General features: G+C 39.3%; 1 protein-coding gene across 2 annotated transcripts; it reads right to left on the bottom strand.

Annotated features, from left to right (window-relative positions):
• Positions 1 to 5,965: 5,965 nt before the first annotated feature.
• Positions 5,966 to 17,014, bottom strand: nufip2 (nuclear FMR1 interacting protein 2). Of its 2 annotated transcripts, XM_055043839.1 has the most exons (5): positions 16,796 to 16,942; positions 16,174 to 16,222; positions 12,862 to 14,550; positions 11,375 to 11,407; positions 5,966 to 11,013 (listed from the first exon to the last, which is right to left on the bottom strand). In XM_055043839.1, the coding sequence occupies exons 1-5, from the start codon at positions 16,847 to 16,849 to the stop codon at positions 10,961 to 10,963; spliced, it is 1,878 nt and encodes a 625-aa protein (XP_054899814.1). In that variant the 5' UTR covers positions 16,850 to 16,942; the 3' UTR covers positions 5,966 to 10,960. The 2 variants fall into 2 exon arrangements, with proteins under 2 accessions (XP_054899814.1, XP_054899813.1); XM_055043838.1 differs by lacking the exon at positions 16,174 to 16,222 and having other exon boundaries at positions 16,796 to 17,014.
• Between the last annotated feature and the right edge of the window lie 1,266 nt (positions 17,015 to 18,280).

Raw genomic sequence — 18,280 nt, 5'->3', positions numbered from 1 at the left:
TCCAGCTGTGATGTGGCACCATAAAAAAAAAAAAGACAGAGAGAGAGAGAAAGAAAAAGGAAGAAAAAAAAGCTTTTACTTTTGTATCACGAAAGCAGTGTTTTTACTCCTAAAGTTGCTGCAAAGACTAATGAGAGCTGGAGCCCACCACGCAGGAGTAGGAGGAAAAGCATTTTCAGCGGTTAACGCTGCCATGCATAGGTTTGTAATCAGATAACGCTGATTTCTGTGAAATCTCCAGCGATTTGTCTCAGCGGGAAATCACAGGCGAGGTCAAGCTCAAGGGCGCTTTTATGTCTCATCGGAAAACCTGGTTACCAACAGAGTGGCGCAATAGCACATCGAGTTCCTATCTATACATGGGAATAAGGAGACAATCAGATTTAGTTCCACCTTAATGGAAGGAAAACTGATATATTATAAAGTAAATTCTAGTCATAGTCGCACCCTTTATTTATTCTTTTTTTTGCCTTTTTCTTGTTTGTATGTGCGTGTGTCGGCTTCTGCGTTTAGGCAACACATACCCTTATCAATCTCTGCACAATAACAGAAAGCAATTTGCTAATGTTTTGAAAATAGCTTTCCCATTCCTTGCTCCAGCACGGAGAGATGTATGCACAATTTCATAAACACAATCAGCGTGCTGAATGGCGGCACTGATATTCTGAAAGAGAGAGAGGGGGAAAAAAAAACTCATTATTGTTCCCGAGCTATGGAAAGGCAGTCAATGGCCCATATCGCACCAAATGCCCCCCCTCCTCCTCATCCCTCCCTCTCGGTGGAAGCCCACCAGAACACAAAGCTTAATTCCACCAAGCAGCAGCACAATGTGCTGCAGCTTGTTGACACAATGTGCGAGCTGATCAAACCGAAGCGCAGCAACAGGACGGCGACACTTGCTGCTGCTGGGAGGCCATGCTGGTGTCCTGTCGTTCAGATCATGTGGATCCAGCCCCGAATAAGCCGCCTTGTTCTTCGTATCCTGAAATGCCTCGTGGCGTCTGGAACTGGGCATGTCTGACTGAGCTGACAGGAGCTGGATGTGGTTAGAGCGTCAGCGATGGCAGACGTCAAAGCATATTTAATGCAGGCTTCAGTCTGGGCCTCGTATCTGAGCGAGCGTTATGGTCGTCTCAAGCAGAAAAATTGCACGGTGAAAAAAATGGGTACTAAAATGTTTTACTCCATTCGAAAACAAACGTTTGCACACTGTCTTACACTAAATCAGACTAAACTTTTCCAGTTTGAGCTCAGTTAGAATGACTAAAATGAATTATTTCTGCAGAAAACCTGAATAAGTCAGTCATCCTGTTGGACGTTTTGCTATTTCTGCTGCTTTTACAAATCGGGCCCGAGCGGCCAAATAAAACGAACAATAAAACTTTGAAGTGAAAACAAAATAGAGTAAATACAGTCACTTCACTTCTGTGTCGTGAAAAGTAGTGAAAATGGCAACGTACGTTTTAATCCAGTGTATGGAAACATCAGGTTTGAACTTTATGGAGCACTGCTTTTAAAATTTATGTCAAACAATTCAAATTGTAGAAGTAACTAATAAATAATCCAGCTGCTGTTCATACATTGATGTTCACAGAATATTAAAAAGAGGAATTCTGAAACAATCTGATCAAGAAAAACGATATTTGTTTGTGAAATGTCACAGGTAAGAAGAACCTGCGCAAAATTTAGCAAAGCAGAACATATTTTTGTACAAATTACACATATCAGCGTGGATGAACAGTGCTGTTTTATTGTAGCCAATTTTAAAAGCTTTATATTTGATGATGAACTGGCAGTTTCTTAGCAAGAAGGATGAGGACTCTGAGAGGAACACCTGCTGGTGTCTTTTCCTGCATATACAGAACATATGAACATTCGTTTTCATAAACGACAAAACTTGTACTCTGTGAACAATGCTCAGTGGGAGCCATGCACTTGATTTTATTCTACACCCTGTGCTTTTTACACTCTGCTCTGTCCCGTTGCTCTCGCCTCGTTTTAACACTTCCACCTCAGCGCTCTCGCAGTGAGCGCGCTCAGTGTGGGCTCAGTGTTTGAACTTCAGGGTGAACGCGGGGACCACGACCCGTGACGTACCCTCGGAACAGATGCAAACTTCAGCAGGTACTTCTGGCTGACATTTGATGATTCAAGGTTTATGCTGATCATTACAGATCACTGAATGTCAGGGCCCGTCTGGTCAGAGCTGATATATTCATCACGGGAGAAGGAGAAGCCGCAGTTGGGGTGATACGCTGCCTCTGCTTTCTGTGCGTGTCTAGAATGAACAGCACTGGAAGGATTCGCTGAGAAGTGTGTGTGTGTGTGTGTGTGTGTGTGTGTGTGTGTGTGTGTGTGTGTGTGTGTGTGTGTGTGTGTGTGTGTGTGTGTGTGTGTGTGTGTGTCTGGGACGGAGTTGCAGCAGAAAAATGGCTCTGTGAAACAGCTCTCAATCAGAGCAGCTGAGAAAGGTCATACATCACCTTTCTGCTGAAAAGCAAAGCGGCGCCAACATCAGTGAGAGCAAAAACTGTAGAAGAAACGGCGATAAAGACGACCGCTGGTCACAAAAAATGAGCATATTTAATGTTGCTGTTGATAGATTTCATCCGACTGACATGCCACATAGGAGAAAGTAAAAGTACTTTTTACTTGAGCTGTGCATTGAACGTTTGGGACGCATTCAAAATGACGCAATTTAATGGCACCAATGTGGTGGTACAGTCATGTTCTGTCCAGAAAATTGTGAATAAAAATATTGGAGAAACCTTTAGAAATCAACACACAGTAGTCACTGAAAATGAAAATGCGACATGCAGTGGGAACGGCATGGAGGCTGATGGAAGCTGAGCAGAGCTGATAAGATGCATGGAGCGAAATTTAGAGCAGTCCTGGAAGTTACATTTGTTTGGATATGTTAACGTTTAGGGAAATGTTGCCTTTAGGGGTATTTTTATCATGCTCTACCTTTGACTTTTTCTTGAGTGATTTCATTGTTTCATCTCTTCACTACTCTACTTGAGTAAAAATTAAAAGAAATTGATTTTGGATTTTTTTTTTTGGTCTGATTTTATTATTTTGTAATTATATTACTCGTATAAATAATTTTTATGTCAGTCCTTAAAATTCCACATAACTTTCTATTTTGGTCCATCCTGATGATGTCATTTTAAAATACTAAATAACTGATGTTTTGATCAGTCACTCTGTACTTGGAGCAGCCTTTTAACCAGATCATTTTTTTTAATCGAGTCATTTCTTTCCAGCTAATTTTTACTTTTACTCCAGTGAAAACATGTTGAAGTTTAGAACAATTGTTGAGCGCTCGACCCGCCTCTGTTCCAAGTTGGGTTTGAGTTATCCTAAAATCCCGCTAAAGTGATTTATGCTGGTGGTGTGACACGTGCAAAGCTTTACCGGTAGCATATAATATTTTATCCAAGTAATAAACGGGGGAACTTTTGTAGACTTTACCATCCATTTTTCATTTCACACGCCACTGTTTTCTCTCATTGCAACTTACTTTTAGCTGAAAGGTCACCCTGAGCTCAGCCCCGGAGTGAGGACTCTGTCATCTTGTTCCGAATCTCCTCAGACAAAATTGTTGATTCAGAGATCAAACCTTTTACCGACCTTCCCACACTGGACAATTTCTCGGAGCGTGAGTGCATCAGGCCTCATGTGGCCTCGGTGAAGTGCGCAGCAATCAAGGTGAATCTGAGGGGGTGATGGTAAACACCAGCTCAGCTGTACGGAACGAGTGGAAACTGTGTGTACACACACACACGCGCGCGTGGACGTGGTAAAGGGGAGAAAAATGCGCTCCCAGGGTCAATGCAGCACTCAGACGTCTTTCTCTCCCATCACCAGTTTTGTAGTGTTGCACAGCAAAGGCGCCATTGATGTGTTTAAATTGGTTAGTGGCAAAATTTACACTAGCTGGTAGCAAAATTACAAAGCCTAAAAAAACAAAATCAGACTGATTCAACACCGTTTCCTGTTTTAGATTATTTTACTAAGATAAAATGTAAACAGATGGAAAGATTTCATAACTCTAAATGATTTGAACTGTTCTCATATTGGTCTCACACACCCCTAAATTGTGATTCAGTGTGTATTAAATCATTGTCCAGCAGGGGGAGACACTGCCAAACCACCTGATATGATCCAGCTGCAAAACATTATGAATATAATATTCTCTATATGTTGTTCTTGTTTGAACAAACATTGAATAAAAGCATAAGAAGATTGAATGTTTTATTATCCCTTTTTCTTTTCTTTTTTCTCCACTGATTTTCTGCAGGACCCAAATCTCTAAATGATCCTGAAAACAAAGTTCTGACTGAAATTTCAGGGTTGAGTTATTTTCCATCTAATTTACTCGAAGTGGTTGAACAACTTTTGCTCTGCAGCCATAACTTTTGCCCAATTGATTAGAAGAGGCCCTTTTAAATCTTGAACCACAAGGGGGCGTCCTCGACCAAGAATCAGACCTTCATGGCTTCTTGTGATGACAAAGCGCTTTAGAAAAGCTGCACAACAGGGTCGCTTCAGTTTGGTAGAATGATTTGCGTCTCACTAATGTCTCCTCCTCTCTCACAACTACTACTATCAAATAAAGACCACTAGAACCAGAAAAATAGTTTCAAAACAAGAACTGATACGCTGAACACCACATTTAAAGCCAGAATAACGTCGCTGTTGCTCTTTAAATTGAATGTGTGGACAGATGAACAGCATATACTGCTTTTTTTTGAATATCTGAATTATTTTGTTCTCTAATGGGAAGAGACACAAATGAGATGAGATGGATCCAACTTATGAACAAGAGTTGTACTGTGATGTCAAATCAGACTGAACTTTCGACTGTTGGAGCAACTTCTGTTTTACCCCCTGTAGCAGAGCAGCTTATGACTTTGATCTACCCCAAGCTTTCCTTCCTTTATTGTGTTGGAGAATGACAATAAAGACGAGAACAGAAATAGCTCCAGGCTGAGCCAATGAGCTGTGAAATACATCTGTTTTTTTTTTTTTACTCTTTAGCAGATGATAAATGTCATGAAAACATGTAAAATATTTCCATCCCGGCAAAGTACCCAAAGTTATGAAACGCTCTCACTTCTGGTTTGCATTTCCAGAACTTTCACTTCATGCAAGTTGCAACATGTAACTTCACAATGTCATTTTCATTTTTTCATATCTGTGATTCGTGACAGTACAGTTTGAGACACCTGTGAAAAACAAAGGTTGAGCTTCTCTGCCTTCTCTCTGTGGTCTTCCCCCATCTACAGAAATTGTTAGAAACAACCAATCAGAGCCAGGAGGTCTTGGCACATCCCATGTTTGAATTTTCAACAGGAAGCCAAACAATTTCTTCCTTTTTAAGCATTTTTCAGAAACAAGTTTGAGGCCACTCTCTTTAAAATAGTCTGCTTTTGACCCAAAAAAAAAAAACATATTTATACCACTACCTAATAACATTCCAGTTATCAAATGGTGACTAAACCAGTTTGCTTAATCCGGTTTTAAACTTCTGACAAATTAGTAAACGCTACATTTCCTACTTTTATTTGTAAATCAATTGTATAATTTTTATTTCACAGTCCAACTATACAGAATTTTGATGGTCCATCAGAACGTTTTAACAAAAACTTATCTTCTTAAAATGTTTATTATAGGTAACTTCCTGAGTCAAATATCACAGCACTACGTTTGCATTGGCACGTCATCTTAAACGCACTTTTCAAAGCCACACACTCAAAACAAGAATTAGGTTTCTAACAGATTTATTTTGTTTTTATTAATGTTAAAAACCTTTTTTGCAGATAACCAATTTTAACTAATGCAAATGTTAAAATGATGCAGTTTTACACAATCGGTGAGTTTATATGCCCTTTTACTCAGAATTAGGTATTCATTCAGTGATCCAGTGTGGTGCCAAGAACAGAAATGACAAAGCATCAAATTCATCATCAAAATCTGACATTTTAATGGAAACTAAAACAGTGAACACAGGAATTTTTTTCTTATTATTATTACTTTTAAATTGACTATTACATTGTTTGGAACTTGAGGGTTATTATCATGCTTTAAAAAAAAAGTGACACTTGTTAAATTCAAAATAAAAGAAATTAAATAATCAGACTGTTCATTTAAAAACAGAAATGCCAACTTGTAAGACATTTGAGAAAGAAATGCTGTTGCCTTCAGGGGCACAAAGATGGGGAAGGGGGAAAAAAAACAAAACAAAAAACGTGAGAGGAGGGGACGACAAAAGAAACGAACATCCAGCCTGCGTCTCCCTCTGTGACTGAAACCTCATTTGCTCACTTTACTTGGAATCTGAAACAGCACCCTTTGCTTTGAATTAAAAAAAAAGCCCCAAAATTAACAACAACAAAACATGTATGAGAAAATGACATCATGAAAGAGGGACAATTTTAATCAGAGTACAAACACCACGTTCAGTCTTTCCCATCACAGATGACCAATGGGGGAGAAGGGAAAAAAAAAAAAAAAAAAAGCAGCACTTTCGGTAGTTGTTTTCCCCTTTAAGAGTTCTCGCTCACACTCAGTATAACAATGTTCGCAAAGTGACAGTCAGCTGCTACACAAGTGATTTTTGTTCACATATGAAAAGAAAAAAAACTCTCTGAACTCAGCAGGTTGTCAGGAAGCTGGCTCTGACATCATCCGCTACACCTTCCCCCCTCCCCACCCTTCTCTTCTCGCTCAATATCCAAGTAGTGTACCTTTGGCAAAAGCAGATCCAGAGATCCAGAACTGCACATTTAGCCTCTTAAAAACAAAATAAAAACTGAGATCAATGGCGTCACAAATCAAAAATATATTACAAGAAACTCTAGATGCAGTGTATTTCAACGCTTCGCATTCTGCCACGTGTTTGGACAAACCGATAAAAGCAACGTGTAGAAAACCTGCTGGGAAACGCAGCTTTCACATTGGTGCTAGAAGGGGGCAACAACGGGATACATCAGCCTCAAAACAACTAAAAAAAAAAGAAAAAAACAAAAAAAAACATCTAAAAAGATGAAACGTCTCGATTCCATTTGATTTACTTGTTTCAGTCTCATCTTAACTGTGCATCTACGGACAAGTCAGGTTACAACTAAAAAATAATAATTCTTCAAAAACATGTTAAAATATTAACTTGTTAAAATGAGTCCAAATGAATCATTTGCTACTTTAGACATTAATTTGATAGACATCTGGAACACATCAGCAGACAGCAATCCGTCACCATTTGCAGTGATTTTGGCTTCAAGTTGCAGAAATTTGAACATAAGCCATCAAAATAAAGATGCATTAAAAAAAAAAAAAAAAAAAGCAAGAATAAATGCTCAATCAGGTGTGGCTATGTTGGAGAAATAAAGATATTAGCCGGAAGAAAACTGTAACAAAAAGTTGCACTTATTTCAATTTTTCTTTTACACAAAAATTAAAAATAAAAATGGCACAGATATATGCTGGAAGCAGATTTTAAACAATCAAAATTGCTGTAGTTTTTCTCCTCCCTCCCCAGGCCTTCCCCCCACACAGGCACCTGAACGAAATACACCCAAGAGAAGGGGCACGCTTTTTTTTTTTTTATTAATATAAGAGAAACTTGCATATAATAGGAAGAACTTGCAGCTCACACACACCAACCAACCAACCAACATCAAGCCACTCAACCTGGAAGCCTTCATCAGCATCCTAGAGGTGATTGCACATCCTGAGGGGGAGGGAAGGGAAACAGAAACTCCACATGATTATGTTTTTTCTATCTCAACGTGCTGGCAGTGGATTCCCCACCCCAACCCCTCACTCTCCACCCTGCCTTTTTATAATTACTGATTAACCATCTACTCCATTGTAAGAACCTGTTTTTGTTTTTGTTTTTTTTGGTCAGCAGGCTACAATGCAAGAAACAGCAGCTCTGATTTCCCCCAAACCTATGCAGTCTTCTTCAAACAAACAGGGGGAGGGAGACAAGAAGAAACGAAAAGGGGTCAATTTATTGTACTATAGCAGAAAACTCTTTCCGTCACCCTGCTTACCTACATTTATGCCAAGAAAAATCTGCACAATTTTTAATAGCTTCAGTCTGAACCATTTTGCGTCAACCTGATTGTGTTAATTTGCCAGGGATTTATGTGCAGTCAGATTAAATTAAACTGTAGCAAGCTGAGAGCTACAAAAATAATAAAAGTGATAAAAAACACACAAAGTAATGCTACCGGATTAAACACGCCTCAAATGGAATTTTCTTTGTTTGGCTTTTTGTTAGAGTATATTCAGTCATCCTCAATAGGAGAGCAGCGCAGCGATGAGCTTCATTCACATCACGGCGTGGTATTTAGGCAGAAACCACCCCGTCCTCCAAAACCAAAACAAAACGTCTCCAATTTAAAACCAATAACTCTATTCTCGTTTTAAAACTGCCTGTTCAAAAAGATACATTTTGACTTTTTTTCTTTTTTTTTTTAAACATCCAGAAATATTTGAAAAACAAAAAACACAAAAAACGAAACGAAAAATACACGTCATTCTTGTAAGTGTAAGCCCCAGCTTTCTACCAGCAGTATGCAGCAACAGGTGGGAGAGGGACAGTGCTTCTACTGGCGAGCACTTTCTGATACATCAGTATGACATCAGGAAACCCTTTTACAACCGTGTTGCATTTTGTTACAGGCCCAGACAAGATGGACGTCGGACGATGCACAAAAAATAAAAAAATAAATGGGCTGAGAAAAAAAAAGAAAAATACTAAATCTGGGTATGGAAGTAAAATGGGAATCCAACTTGTACACTAAATTCCACATTCTGCTGAGGAAACGGTTTGAAGACGCACTCAGGCCTGTTAGGAGGGTAGGAAGAAAACACAAGAGGCGGAAATGAACCAGCAGGTGATTACAAAGAAAACAGAGCGGAGATGCAATGTGCTTTCTAAACAGATAAAATCCCACAACATGAGCCCAAAGTAAAACGGACATCCTTAGTCAAAAGTAAGTTATTTGGTGTGTTTCCAGAATATCGCATGAGACATAAGTAGGACTCCAATTCAGCATTTCCAGTATGAGAACATTGCATGACAGGGGCCAATTGGCAAAAAAAAAAAAAAAAGAAAGAAAAAGAAAACATTGAATATACTCATGGCTTCATCAACACTACCTGAGTTATATTTAATTATTCTGTATTTAGCAACTATATATATTTTCTTTCTGAAAAGTAACAGCCCAGAGCCATTCTTTTTAAGGAGTATTTCTAGTGTTACATATAAATTTTCTCTAGTTAAGATAAAGGTAATTTGTTAACATAAAGTGCTATTAATTCACGATTAAACCAAATTAGATTTTCTAGACAAGAGGAACCCACCCCTCCACCCCCGAGCCCGCCCACTTTCACCTCCTTTGTGACATCCTTTTCTGGAGATGTCCCCACTGACCAAACCCTTCTCCTAGAATCACTAGATGTAGGTAGACTTTACAAGTGAAGAAAATGTGCAACAAAAGAGTAAATGCAACCGAAATAGATTTGAAAAACTAAACTGCAGGCTACGCAAGCGTCTCTGATGAGGATTTTGTAGCTCAACAAAACTCATTTTCCGTGGAGGTATTGCACACCGACTTGCAAAAACTTTGAAGACCTCCTTCGAACGTTCTGAAACGGTTTTCTTTTTTTGACAAAGCGGTTACTTTGATACCTAAGATGAAGGTTGCGATAAATGAGTTATTTGTGTTTCTGTGGCAATGAAAAGGGACTCAAGTATACCAGTAAACATGGGGGCAAAAAATAAAAAATAAACAAAACAAAAAGAAAAAACAGTCATTTAGTGAAAAAAAAACATGCTATGAAAACAAATGTAAAATGAAACATTTTTCTTTAACTGAACAGAAAATGTTTGTAGATATCCTGAGTGTTGCAGCTGAATAAAACAGAACAGCCAATCAGAAGCAATACTTGTTTGTTCCTAAACTCTGAAAAAAAAAAAAAAAAAGTGTGCATGATTTTGAATTTAAAGAAACTTTGTGATAATTTATGACCATCTAAAGTGAAATGTAATGAAGGCTTCAACATAAGCAGTATAGCGGAGACCCAATGTTAAAACCGTTCAGCACACCAAGTGAACAAACATTGTAAAGGGGCGTGGCTTTCCTTCAAATTCGGCACGTCAGTACCTTATCTCTGGGGTCTAACGGCGATGCAAATAATACTTGTGTTAGGTCAGCTGAAACAGCATAAAAACAACTGCGGTACATAGAAAATTTCAGGACTCTGAGTAGTTTTTTTGTTTTTTTTATAGAGTTTTAAGACAAGATTCTCCCTTCCCGGATGGAGCCTCACAAAAGTCCATGGCCGCCTTAACAGGGTTGCAAAACACCTTTACTCTACAACTCAGAAGGCATTTCTTTAACAATCGTCTCCTTTCCTTCACCACTAATTCAAGCACAGATCTGTGTGTGGAACGTCCAACGTATCTATAGTGAACTCATTTGAATGAGTGAAGAAAGAAACCGACAGAGGCATCCCAACAGTTTGACAGGATAAAGGCTTAAGGAGGTGCGGTCCGAGACACCTGCCTTGGTGAACTCCCGAACATTATCCCTTAAAAGCCATGAGACGAGGACTACCACAGCTAGAAGTCGTTTAAGGTCCATTCATCGTGTTGGAGAGGCACCGATCAACTCCTTTTTAATGTCCATCCAGAATGTGTCTGCATGTGTGTGTGTGTTTTGTCTGGTGCGCTCCCAAAGGAAAAAAAAAAAAAAAGAAAGTTTCAATAAACCCGAGTTTCCAAGGAAAATCATGCTTAGCTATCAGTGTTTTCACAGTTGTCACTTTATCCAACAGGATTTGTTTTTTTGTGTGTTTTTTTTTGTTTGTTTTTTTACTTTTTCCAAGGTAGATAACTGCAGCACCCAGAGGAGAAGACAGTAAGCACTGGAGATGATCTACCTCACTGATCAGGTCCGTCCTTGGTCTCATCATAAAACACTATTCTTTTTGGATCTACAGCAGAGAAGAGGCAGACAGTCAGAAACACGACAGCAGCAGAACTATACAAATGATCGTAACGCAAATACATTTTACAATCATTGTTTTTAAAACTGCCAATAACATTGAAAACATTTGGTGTTGTAACAGTCTGCGCTGCCAGCTCGACTACTGAGCACGACTACTGAGCCATTTCACCAGCAGGATATAGATTACGCTCATCACTTCAACGGGAGTTTTGATTAGGATTACTGTTGAGTTATAACAAATCAGATCACCATCATGTGATGCTATACAGCTACTCATCCACTGAAATGATTTTTTGTAGCAATCAAAAAAAAATAAAGAAGTGAGGATATAAAAACGGTTCCCTTACCTTGTTTTTGCAAGTTGAAAATGGATTCCATTTCTGTTCAAGGAGAAAAGGAACATCAGTTCATAGCCCCAAAAAGTTTTCTATAAATATAAAAGCCAACCAACAAAACAATCACATGTATGGTCATTCTGTCATTACTCTTTGGTGTGGACGTTTTAGATGAAAATCAAAGTACCCATGAAGAAGCTCTTGTTCATCATGTAAGCTGTTCATTCCAATTGGCAAATAATAAAAAGTTAGAGCTGAACCTATTTAAGCAAAATTACCTAATCTGATTAGTTTTTAAATCATTAAAAATATTTAAAAAGCAAGACTCCAATGTTGTGCTTTCTGGGACAGAGTGGATTACAAAACATTGGTAATCTGTAAGTTTCATATTCAAAAAGGTGAAAGTCACCATTCTCTGCAAAGCCATGGTGACAACTAATAAGAAGCGAAAGAGTTAAAAATAAATCATTTTGTTGAAACATTGGTAAAATCCTGTTTCACTGCAGAGCTGTGTAACACCGACGCCTCTTTCTCTCTCTCCTACATTTACAACAAACAGCTCCAACAATGTTTTTTGAAATACAGGTGCAGATCCTTTCAATGAATTAGAAAGGAGTTGAAAAGAATTCAGTAACTCAATTCACCAAGTGAGACATACAAATTAAATATATGCAAACAAATATTCTCAAGCCTTTCATTGAGCTTGTGTGAGCTCTATAAAAAGCATGATTAATATCTAGCTAAAATTGTTTTCAAAAACTACCATTAATCTGACAAACATCAAAACACATTCAAAATGTAAGCTATATTTATAGATTTCTTTCCAGGTGCATTCTAAGAAATTATAATAAATCTTTGAGCAGAATAAGATAATTTCCAAAGTAACTTTTCTTTCTTAAGACTTGAAATTAACTTAGAAATGACTAAGATCAAATTTCTTAGTTCTCCATACTGGAACTATGATCATCTAAAAGTTCTTAAAGTTTTTTTAAAGAGTCAACAAATGAACTCATGCTTTGTAACTAAGGGGTGAAACTATGGGAGGACATATTGTTTACTGTGATAAATTACTCATCAGAACTTTGATTTATTGTTGTTGTAATAAATTTCAGTCATCGATAAATAACAAAACTGACAGTATCATCGGAAATGTTATATTTACTATTTTAATCAATTGTTGTTTCGCAAGAGTATGAATAAATGTGAATTCAAAAATACAATTAAATGCAGTTATTGCATGCAGCTTAGTGATATAAATTTTACTTATTTAACTAAGCAGCATCTTGAAGAACCTTGTAAATAGAAATATTTTTCATGAACAGTTTGTGTTTGTATGGCTACAAATGCTGTGCCATGCATTCAGTCATAAAGTAACCTAAAAAGGATAATGAATATTTTCTAGTATAAGCTTATTGTCACAATACTGCCACAAAATATTGCGATAAAAGTCTAAGTCCATTCCACCCACCCACTAATGACCAGACCAGAGTGAAAGTTACCTTTAGTGTGATAGGTGACAGCAGCTTTAAGGTCAAAGGAACCCCAGCTGGACCTCCTGCCAACGTCTTTTGGGTGGATCTGTTCTTTAGAGGAACCGAACAGCACAGTGGTCTGCTGGCCCACTGCAGGCTTAGCACCGTTGTCTTTACTGGGGGCCAGCAGAGAAGAACCCACTCCCTTCAGCTCCACTTTCGTCTTTTCCTGGACACTTGGCTGCAGCTTGGTCTCCTCCTCGCTCGCCGTGCTAGCAGGAGAGCAAACACTGGATACTTGGCAGGGGGCACAAGTCCTTTTCTCCGCGTCTTGAGAAAAAGCTTCGGCTTCTAGAAATGGGCTAATGTCAAAGAGGGGCTGGGCAACCTTGGCTGGGACAGGCTGACTCCCGTTGTGAGAAGTCACAGAAGTCTGGTCCTCGGCAGGCACGAACCCGTTCCCTCCGTCGAGGGCCGGGTTGGGCTCATTGATGAAGGAGAGCCCCCACTGGTTCTGGAAGATGTCCCCCAGGGCTTTCTGATTTGTCTGAGCAGCCGGTGGGTCGAGGTGGCGAGCGCTCGGGAGCACGGGTTGCATATTTAAAGGGTAGATTAAAACAGTACACTTTCTGAGCTCGCTCGCCTCGCCGTCTACGGGACTCGTCGTAGAGCTACAGCTACTTTCCAAAGAAGATGCTACATTCTCGCCACTTGGGACAGACAGAGCTGATTGAACACAACTAGCAGCAGGAGCAAAGAAGGTGCCCACAGACGGGCAGCCGTTCCCATTCCCAGGAACAGGACCGTTAGTAAAGCTAGCCGAGGTGATAGTTTTCATAGCAGACATGGGGACCTGGGACAGTCTCACAGGAGGAGGCGCTGCCTCTCCTCCGCCTTGAGCTACTTTATTGAGGTTCTCTTTTACTTTGCTTGCATAACTGATCTTGGGAACTATTTTAGCACTGCTATTGTCCACAGGAAATACAGGAGGGGGCTTGAACAAAGTCCATGAGTCCTCTTTTGAAGGCGAGGAAAGCTTGCCCTTGTGCTTTTCCTCCGCTTTCTTACCAAACGTGCCAGCTGCTTTACCTTCAGAGGTTTTCCTCTGAGGTTCGGCGACATAAGTCTCTGACGCGACGGCCCGTTTCGCCGTCGTCTGAGCTTCTGCTTTGTAGCTGGACCGGAAGCCGTCAAGTCTGGACGCTGTTCCTTTCTCGGGCATCTCGACACTCGAGGCTCCCGGATCCTGCGTAGTGTTGCGGGACTGCATGTCTCTCTCTTTGTCTCTCGTCACATTATCGGCACTCTTGGTGTTGCCGCATCTGCTCTTTCGCTTCTTCGGGGTGGTGTATCCGCCTTCGGAGCCGCTTCCGTCATTGTCTTTACTGGAATAGCCGTTGATGATGAGGCCACAATTCACAAGCCCGTTCTGAAGCAAAGCAGAGTCTTTCTTGTCTGAAGGCTGAATCTCATAATGACTCAAATCCAGCGCCTTCTCCTTGTCATTTTTTAAGTCCATATTCTTCTTATGCTCGGAGAATTTGCTGCTCACTTTCTGAACAGAGGTGTAGTGCTTCTGTGGCCCTTTCTGCTTCACATTTGGGTTACTTATGTGTCTATTACCATTGCTGCTGGAGGAATGGGACATACCAACAGTGTAGAGCAGGTGTGGATTTTTCTCCCCCTCCTCGTCGCTGATGATTACATTTTTACTGCCTGCAAGGAAAAACAAAATGAGTTAAACGGAAATGGGGCACTGATCATTTCTTCTTTACCTTTCTGGCTTTGGTTGTGTTTGTATTATAAGACAACATTGTGATACGAATGCTGAACACTATTAAAGTCACATTCTCCTGACTCCATCTCAAGAATAAGTTAAAAAAAAAAAAAAAAAACACATCTTAAGAGTAGCGCTATTTTGTACTATTATTTTTTTTTTCCTTTTTTTTTAAGGGGGTGCAAAAGTGAGTTGTCATTCACAACTCACACATTTTACACCAGCCTTGTATCAATCTGTATCCACTTTGACCATTTTCATTGGGGCCGCATGGTTTAGCAAGGATCAGAATGTCCTCCCCAAAAGAAAAGGAAATAGTGTGATGCTAAGCAAGGAACATTTACAAAAATCATGGCACATCACTAAAATATAGAATTTTTTCCTCACTACCCACTATTCTGATGGTTTAAAGGTTGAAAAGTCAAAGGAAGCACACTGAATATGTTGTTGATTGAGGACTACCAAAACTAGCAAGCGTTTGGTTCTATATTTGCGTATGGCTAATCTAAAAATCCACACACAAATAAAAAACAACTTAATATTTTGTAACTAAATGATCAAATTCCTTAATTATGCTGGCAGCAATAAGAAGGTTGCTAATTTCTGTTTTAAAAACAGGCAGAGAAAAAAAAGAACTCAGTTGTAAATGTTTGTGCAAATACTCTGAGATTAAGTTTTTCCCCTAAAGTAATCATACCTTGGAATATAAAAATATTTTGGAAATGATATAAAATTAGAGTGATTTGAGCCATTTTCCTACATTTATTACCATAATTTTTCATGGTAATAAATGTAGGGGGAAAAAAATCAATGCATATTTTTTTCAGGAAAAATATGCATTGATTTTTTTCTTTTGTTTCATAAAATGGTTTTATTTTGTGTTAAAAATGAAAATAATAAACCCCCCATTCTTTTGTGGAACCAAACGAATAGTACACGTCATTGTGTTTATGCAATGGTAAAAGCAACATAAAGGAAATCTGTAGGGAAGAAAATAAATGAAGGATTAAACATTTCATCAAACATTTCCATATTCAGAGAAAACTAGATTTATCTAGCATTACAATCTAAAACAGTAACTGAGATATTTTTAAAAAGATTTCAAAAAAGTTTGCAGTTATTATAAAAAGGCAGACTTTTTTTTTACAGTTGAAATAGCATGTAGCCAGTTATGTAGCTTCAAATCTTCAAGATCAAGTGCAGGATGGTAAACCTCATAGCTATATTTAAAATATAAATATAGATTCACAGTGAACCTTGACTGGGCCTTAGAATTGCTCAGATACAAGAGAACTGCTGTGTCAACATGGGACTTCCCACTACATAGTGTTTCTCCACCCTGATGTTTGTTGGCATTGCACACATGAGATTCTGTATATAGGCTATCCAACCGGCCCCAGACGAAGTCGTTTTGCTTTTTAGTAAACATAAGCAAGTAAAAGTGGCTGCCAGCTACTGTATTTTCGATGCTATCTTTTCAGCTGCGTGGCTTCATGCTCACCAAACAACACGCAAAGGGCCCAGGCAGGCCAGACGGCTAAGGCTAGCTAATATCCACCAACCTGTAAGCTCACAACAGTTGCTCGTCATGTCATTTCCACCACGCAGCTGCTAGAAGAAAGTAAAAGAGTTTCAAATGAGGGCGGCGGAAGCCTCGTACTTTTACACCGTTCTCCAACTAGCCGGGTAAGTGTGGCGTTAGCTCGCGCTGATAATTCTAACATGGCCGACAGGAAATGGCAGCAGAGAAAATTCCAGCGGAGCCGGTGTTGTTTCCTAAGCTGGATGCGGACATGCTGGAATCAAACACATCAAACTTTGGCTCGTTTGAAAGACCACCGGGCAACTGAGAACACAGCGGAACCAGGAGGGGTAGTTTACGAATCCCTCTGGTCATATTAGCGAGACGAAAACTGGGTGGTGGAACCGGTGTACAAGGTCAATCCCCGATGTGTCAAAACAACTAGCAGCAGCAACAACTGTCACGCTACCTCAGCTAGCAAGCCTGCTAACAACACTTCAGGGTTCTTGTATGAAAGTACCCGGCGGTCGAACGACTTAACAGCTTTTCTTGTAATTCGCGTTAACGCCAACCCGCTAGCTCGCAGCCTAAGCCCCAATCACGTTAGTTAGCAAATGCTAGTCGGCTCGCTGACATTAGCCAACTTTTCCGGATGGCCCGACCTGTTTTCTTCGCCTGCGTTTCCTGATGCTGGCACTGGAACTGGCTCTGATCATGTTTCAGACACGCCGTGCGCTGGATGGAGCTGCGGTCCTCTCCGTTGTGGTGGTGCTGCCTGTCTTGTGCCCGATCTTTGGGCTGTTCCTCCATTGAAGTGAAGAATGTCGGGCTCGTGCTCCACAGTCAGCGCGTTAGCTCACTGCACGGCACAGGACGGTCCAATCACTGCCAGAGTGAAACGGAAGCTATTTGAAGCTTCTGTAAACGTCAGCAGTAAATGGCTAAAAATGGCACTGTTTTGGACCGCCACAGCTCCTAAAAAAAATCCATGCGTGGAACTTATGCAGCTGATCGCACGGGATTATTATTAATCTAAATTTGTTTGTTTTTGGGTTTTTTTGCTGTTGTTGCAAGACTGTCTTTGTGCAGCTTTTTAGATTGTCATCATTCATTATAAAAAAAAGAGCGAGAGACATTTGGGAGCGTGGAAAAGGATCGGGGTGGGGTTCGGGTAAGAGCCAAAAATCATATGACCCGAGGCGCTGCCACGTCTCCAGCCAGCGGACACACTTTGGTGGAGGGTCACGTCGAGAACAGCCCCTCTCCTAAAATGGAAAGGCAGCGTATTGTTGTCGATCATCTCACAAGATATTGTTTAAACACAAAATTATGGAGGGGGGGATTATATTTTAAAAAGTGTTGCCAAAATATTTGGATACAATAAAAGAATCTGTTTAGACGGTGCAACAAATTAATTAGTTGTTAAATTAATATTTTAATCTGACAATTTGAATAAAACCCGTGTGTTGTTATGTCATTAAATGTCTTAATTACGAAGCTTAAATGTTCTTTAATTATAATTAAATAAATGTGAAAACTAATACAATTTGACTTAAATTCATTATGTTCAAAAATCATAAAGTATATAAATATATATATTTTTAATGTGTCATGCTTGCATTCCAATAAATAATCTCATGGAAAAGCCAAAACATTTCTAATTGGAAGGATTTGGACAATTTGGATTTATTACATTTGTCAGCCTTATGTGTCACAAGTAATGGGCGGAGCTAAGAGCAACTGCTCTGCAAGTTAACCAATCAAATGTTATTTCAGTTCAATTATGTTTTAATGAAGCGTTCAGAAGAAGATCTAAAGTAAGATTGATACTGAAACAATTCCAATTAAACTAAAGTAAAAAAAAATGGAGGTCACAAACTAACGATTTTAAGTTCGTGTTTAAAAATTGACACTTTTATGAAAATATCCATTTGTTAATATAATATATATATAAACTGATTTACATTAAAGATAACACCTAAGTTTCTCACTGTTGCATTTGTGAAAAAGTAAAGCCATCCAGTGTAGAAGTTAATTTTACAATAATCAATTTTGTGATTACTTTAAAAATATGTAAATATGACAGTACGTCCTTCACATGATTTGTGGGTCACTGTTATGTTGTAGTGGCCCAAAACTGCCTCTAA

Source organism: Poeciliopsis prolifica, unplaced genomic scaffold, assembly GCF_027474105.1.
Source record: "Poeciliopsis prolifica strain line A6 unplaced genomic scaffold, Auburn_PproV2 SCAFFOLD019, whole genome shotgun sequence".
NCBI classification, from domain to species: domain Eukaryota; kingdom Metazoa; phylum Chordata; class Actinopteri; order Cyprinodontiformes; family Poeciliidae; genus Poeciliopsis; species Poeciliopsis prolifica.
Note: the sequence above shows the minus strand (reverse complement) of the source record. Positions and strands in the feature narration are given on the sequence as shown.

Bases quoted from the DNA above. Each gene is read 5' to 3' on its own strand.
- nufip2 (XM_055043838.1), bottom strand. From the start codon at position 16,943: ATGGAGGAACAGCCCAAAGATCGGGCACAAGACAGGCAGCACCACCAC. The intron at 14,551-16,795 runs GTCGGGCCATCC...TTTTCCTTGCAG, and splicing joins AACGCAGGCGAAGAAAACAG to GCAGTAAAAATGTAATCATC. The intron at 11,408-12,861 runs GTAACTTTCACT...CTCCTTGAACAG, and splicing joins TGTCACCTATCACACTAAAG to AAATGGAATCCATTTTCAAC.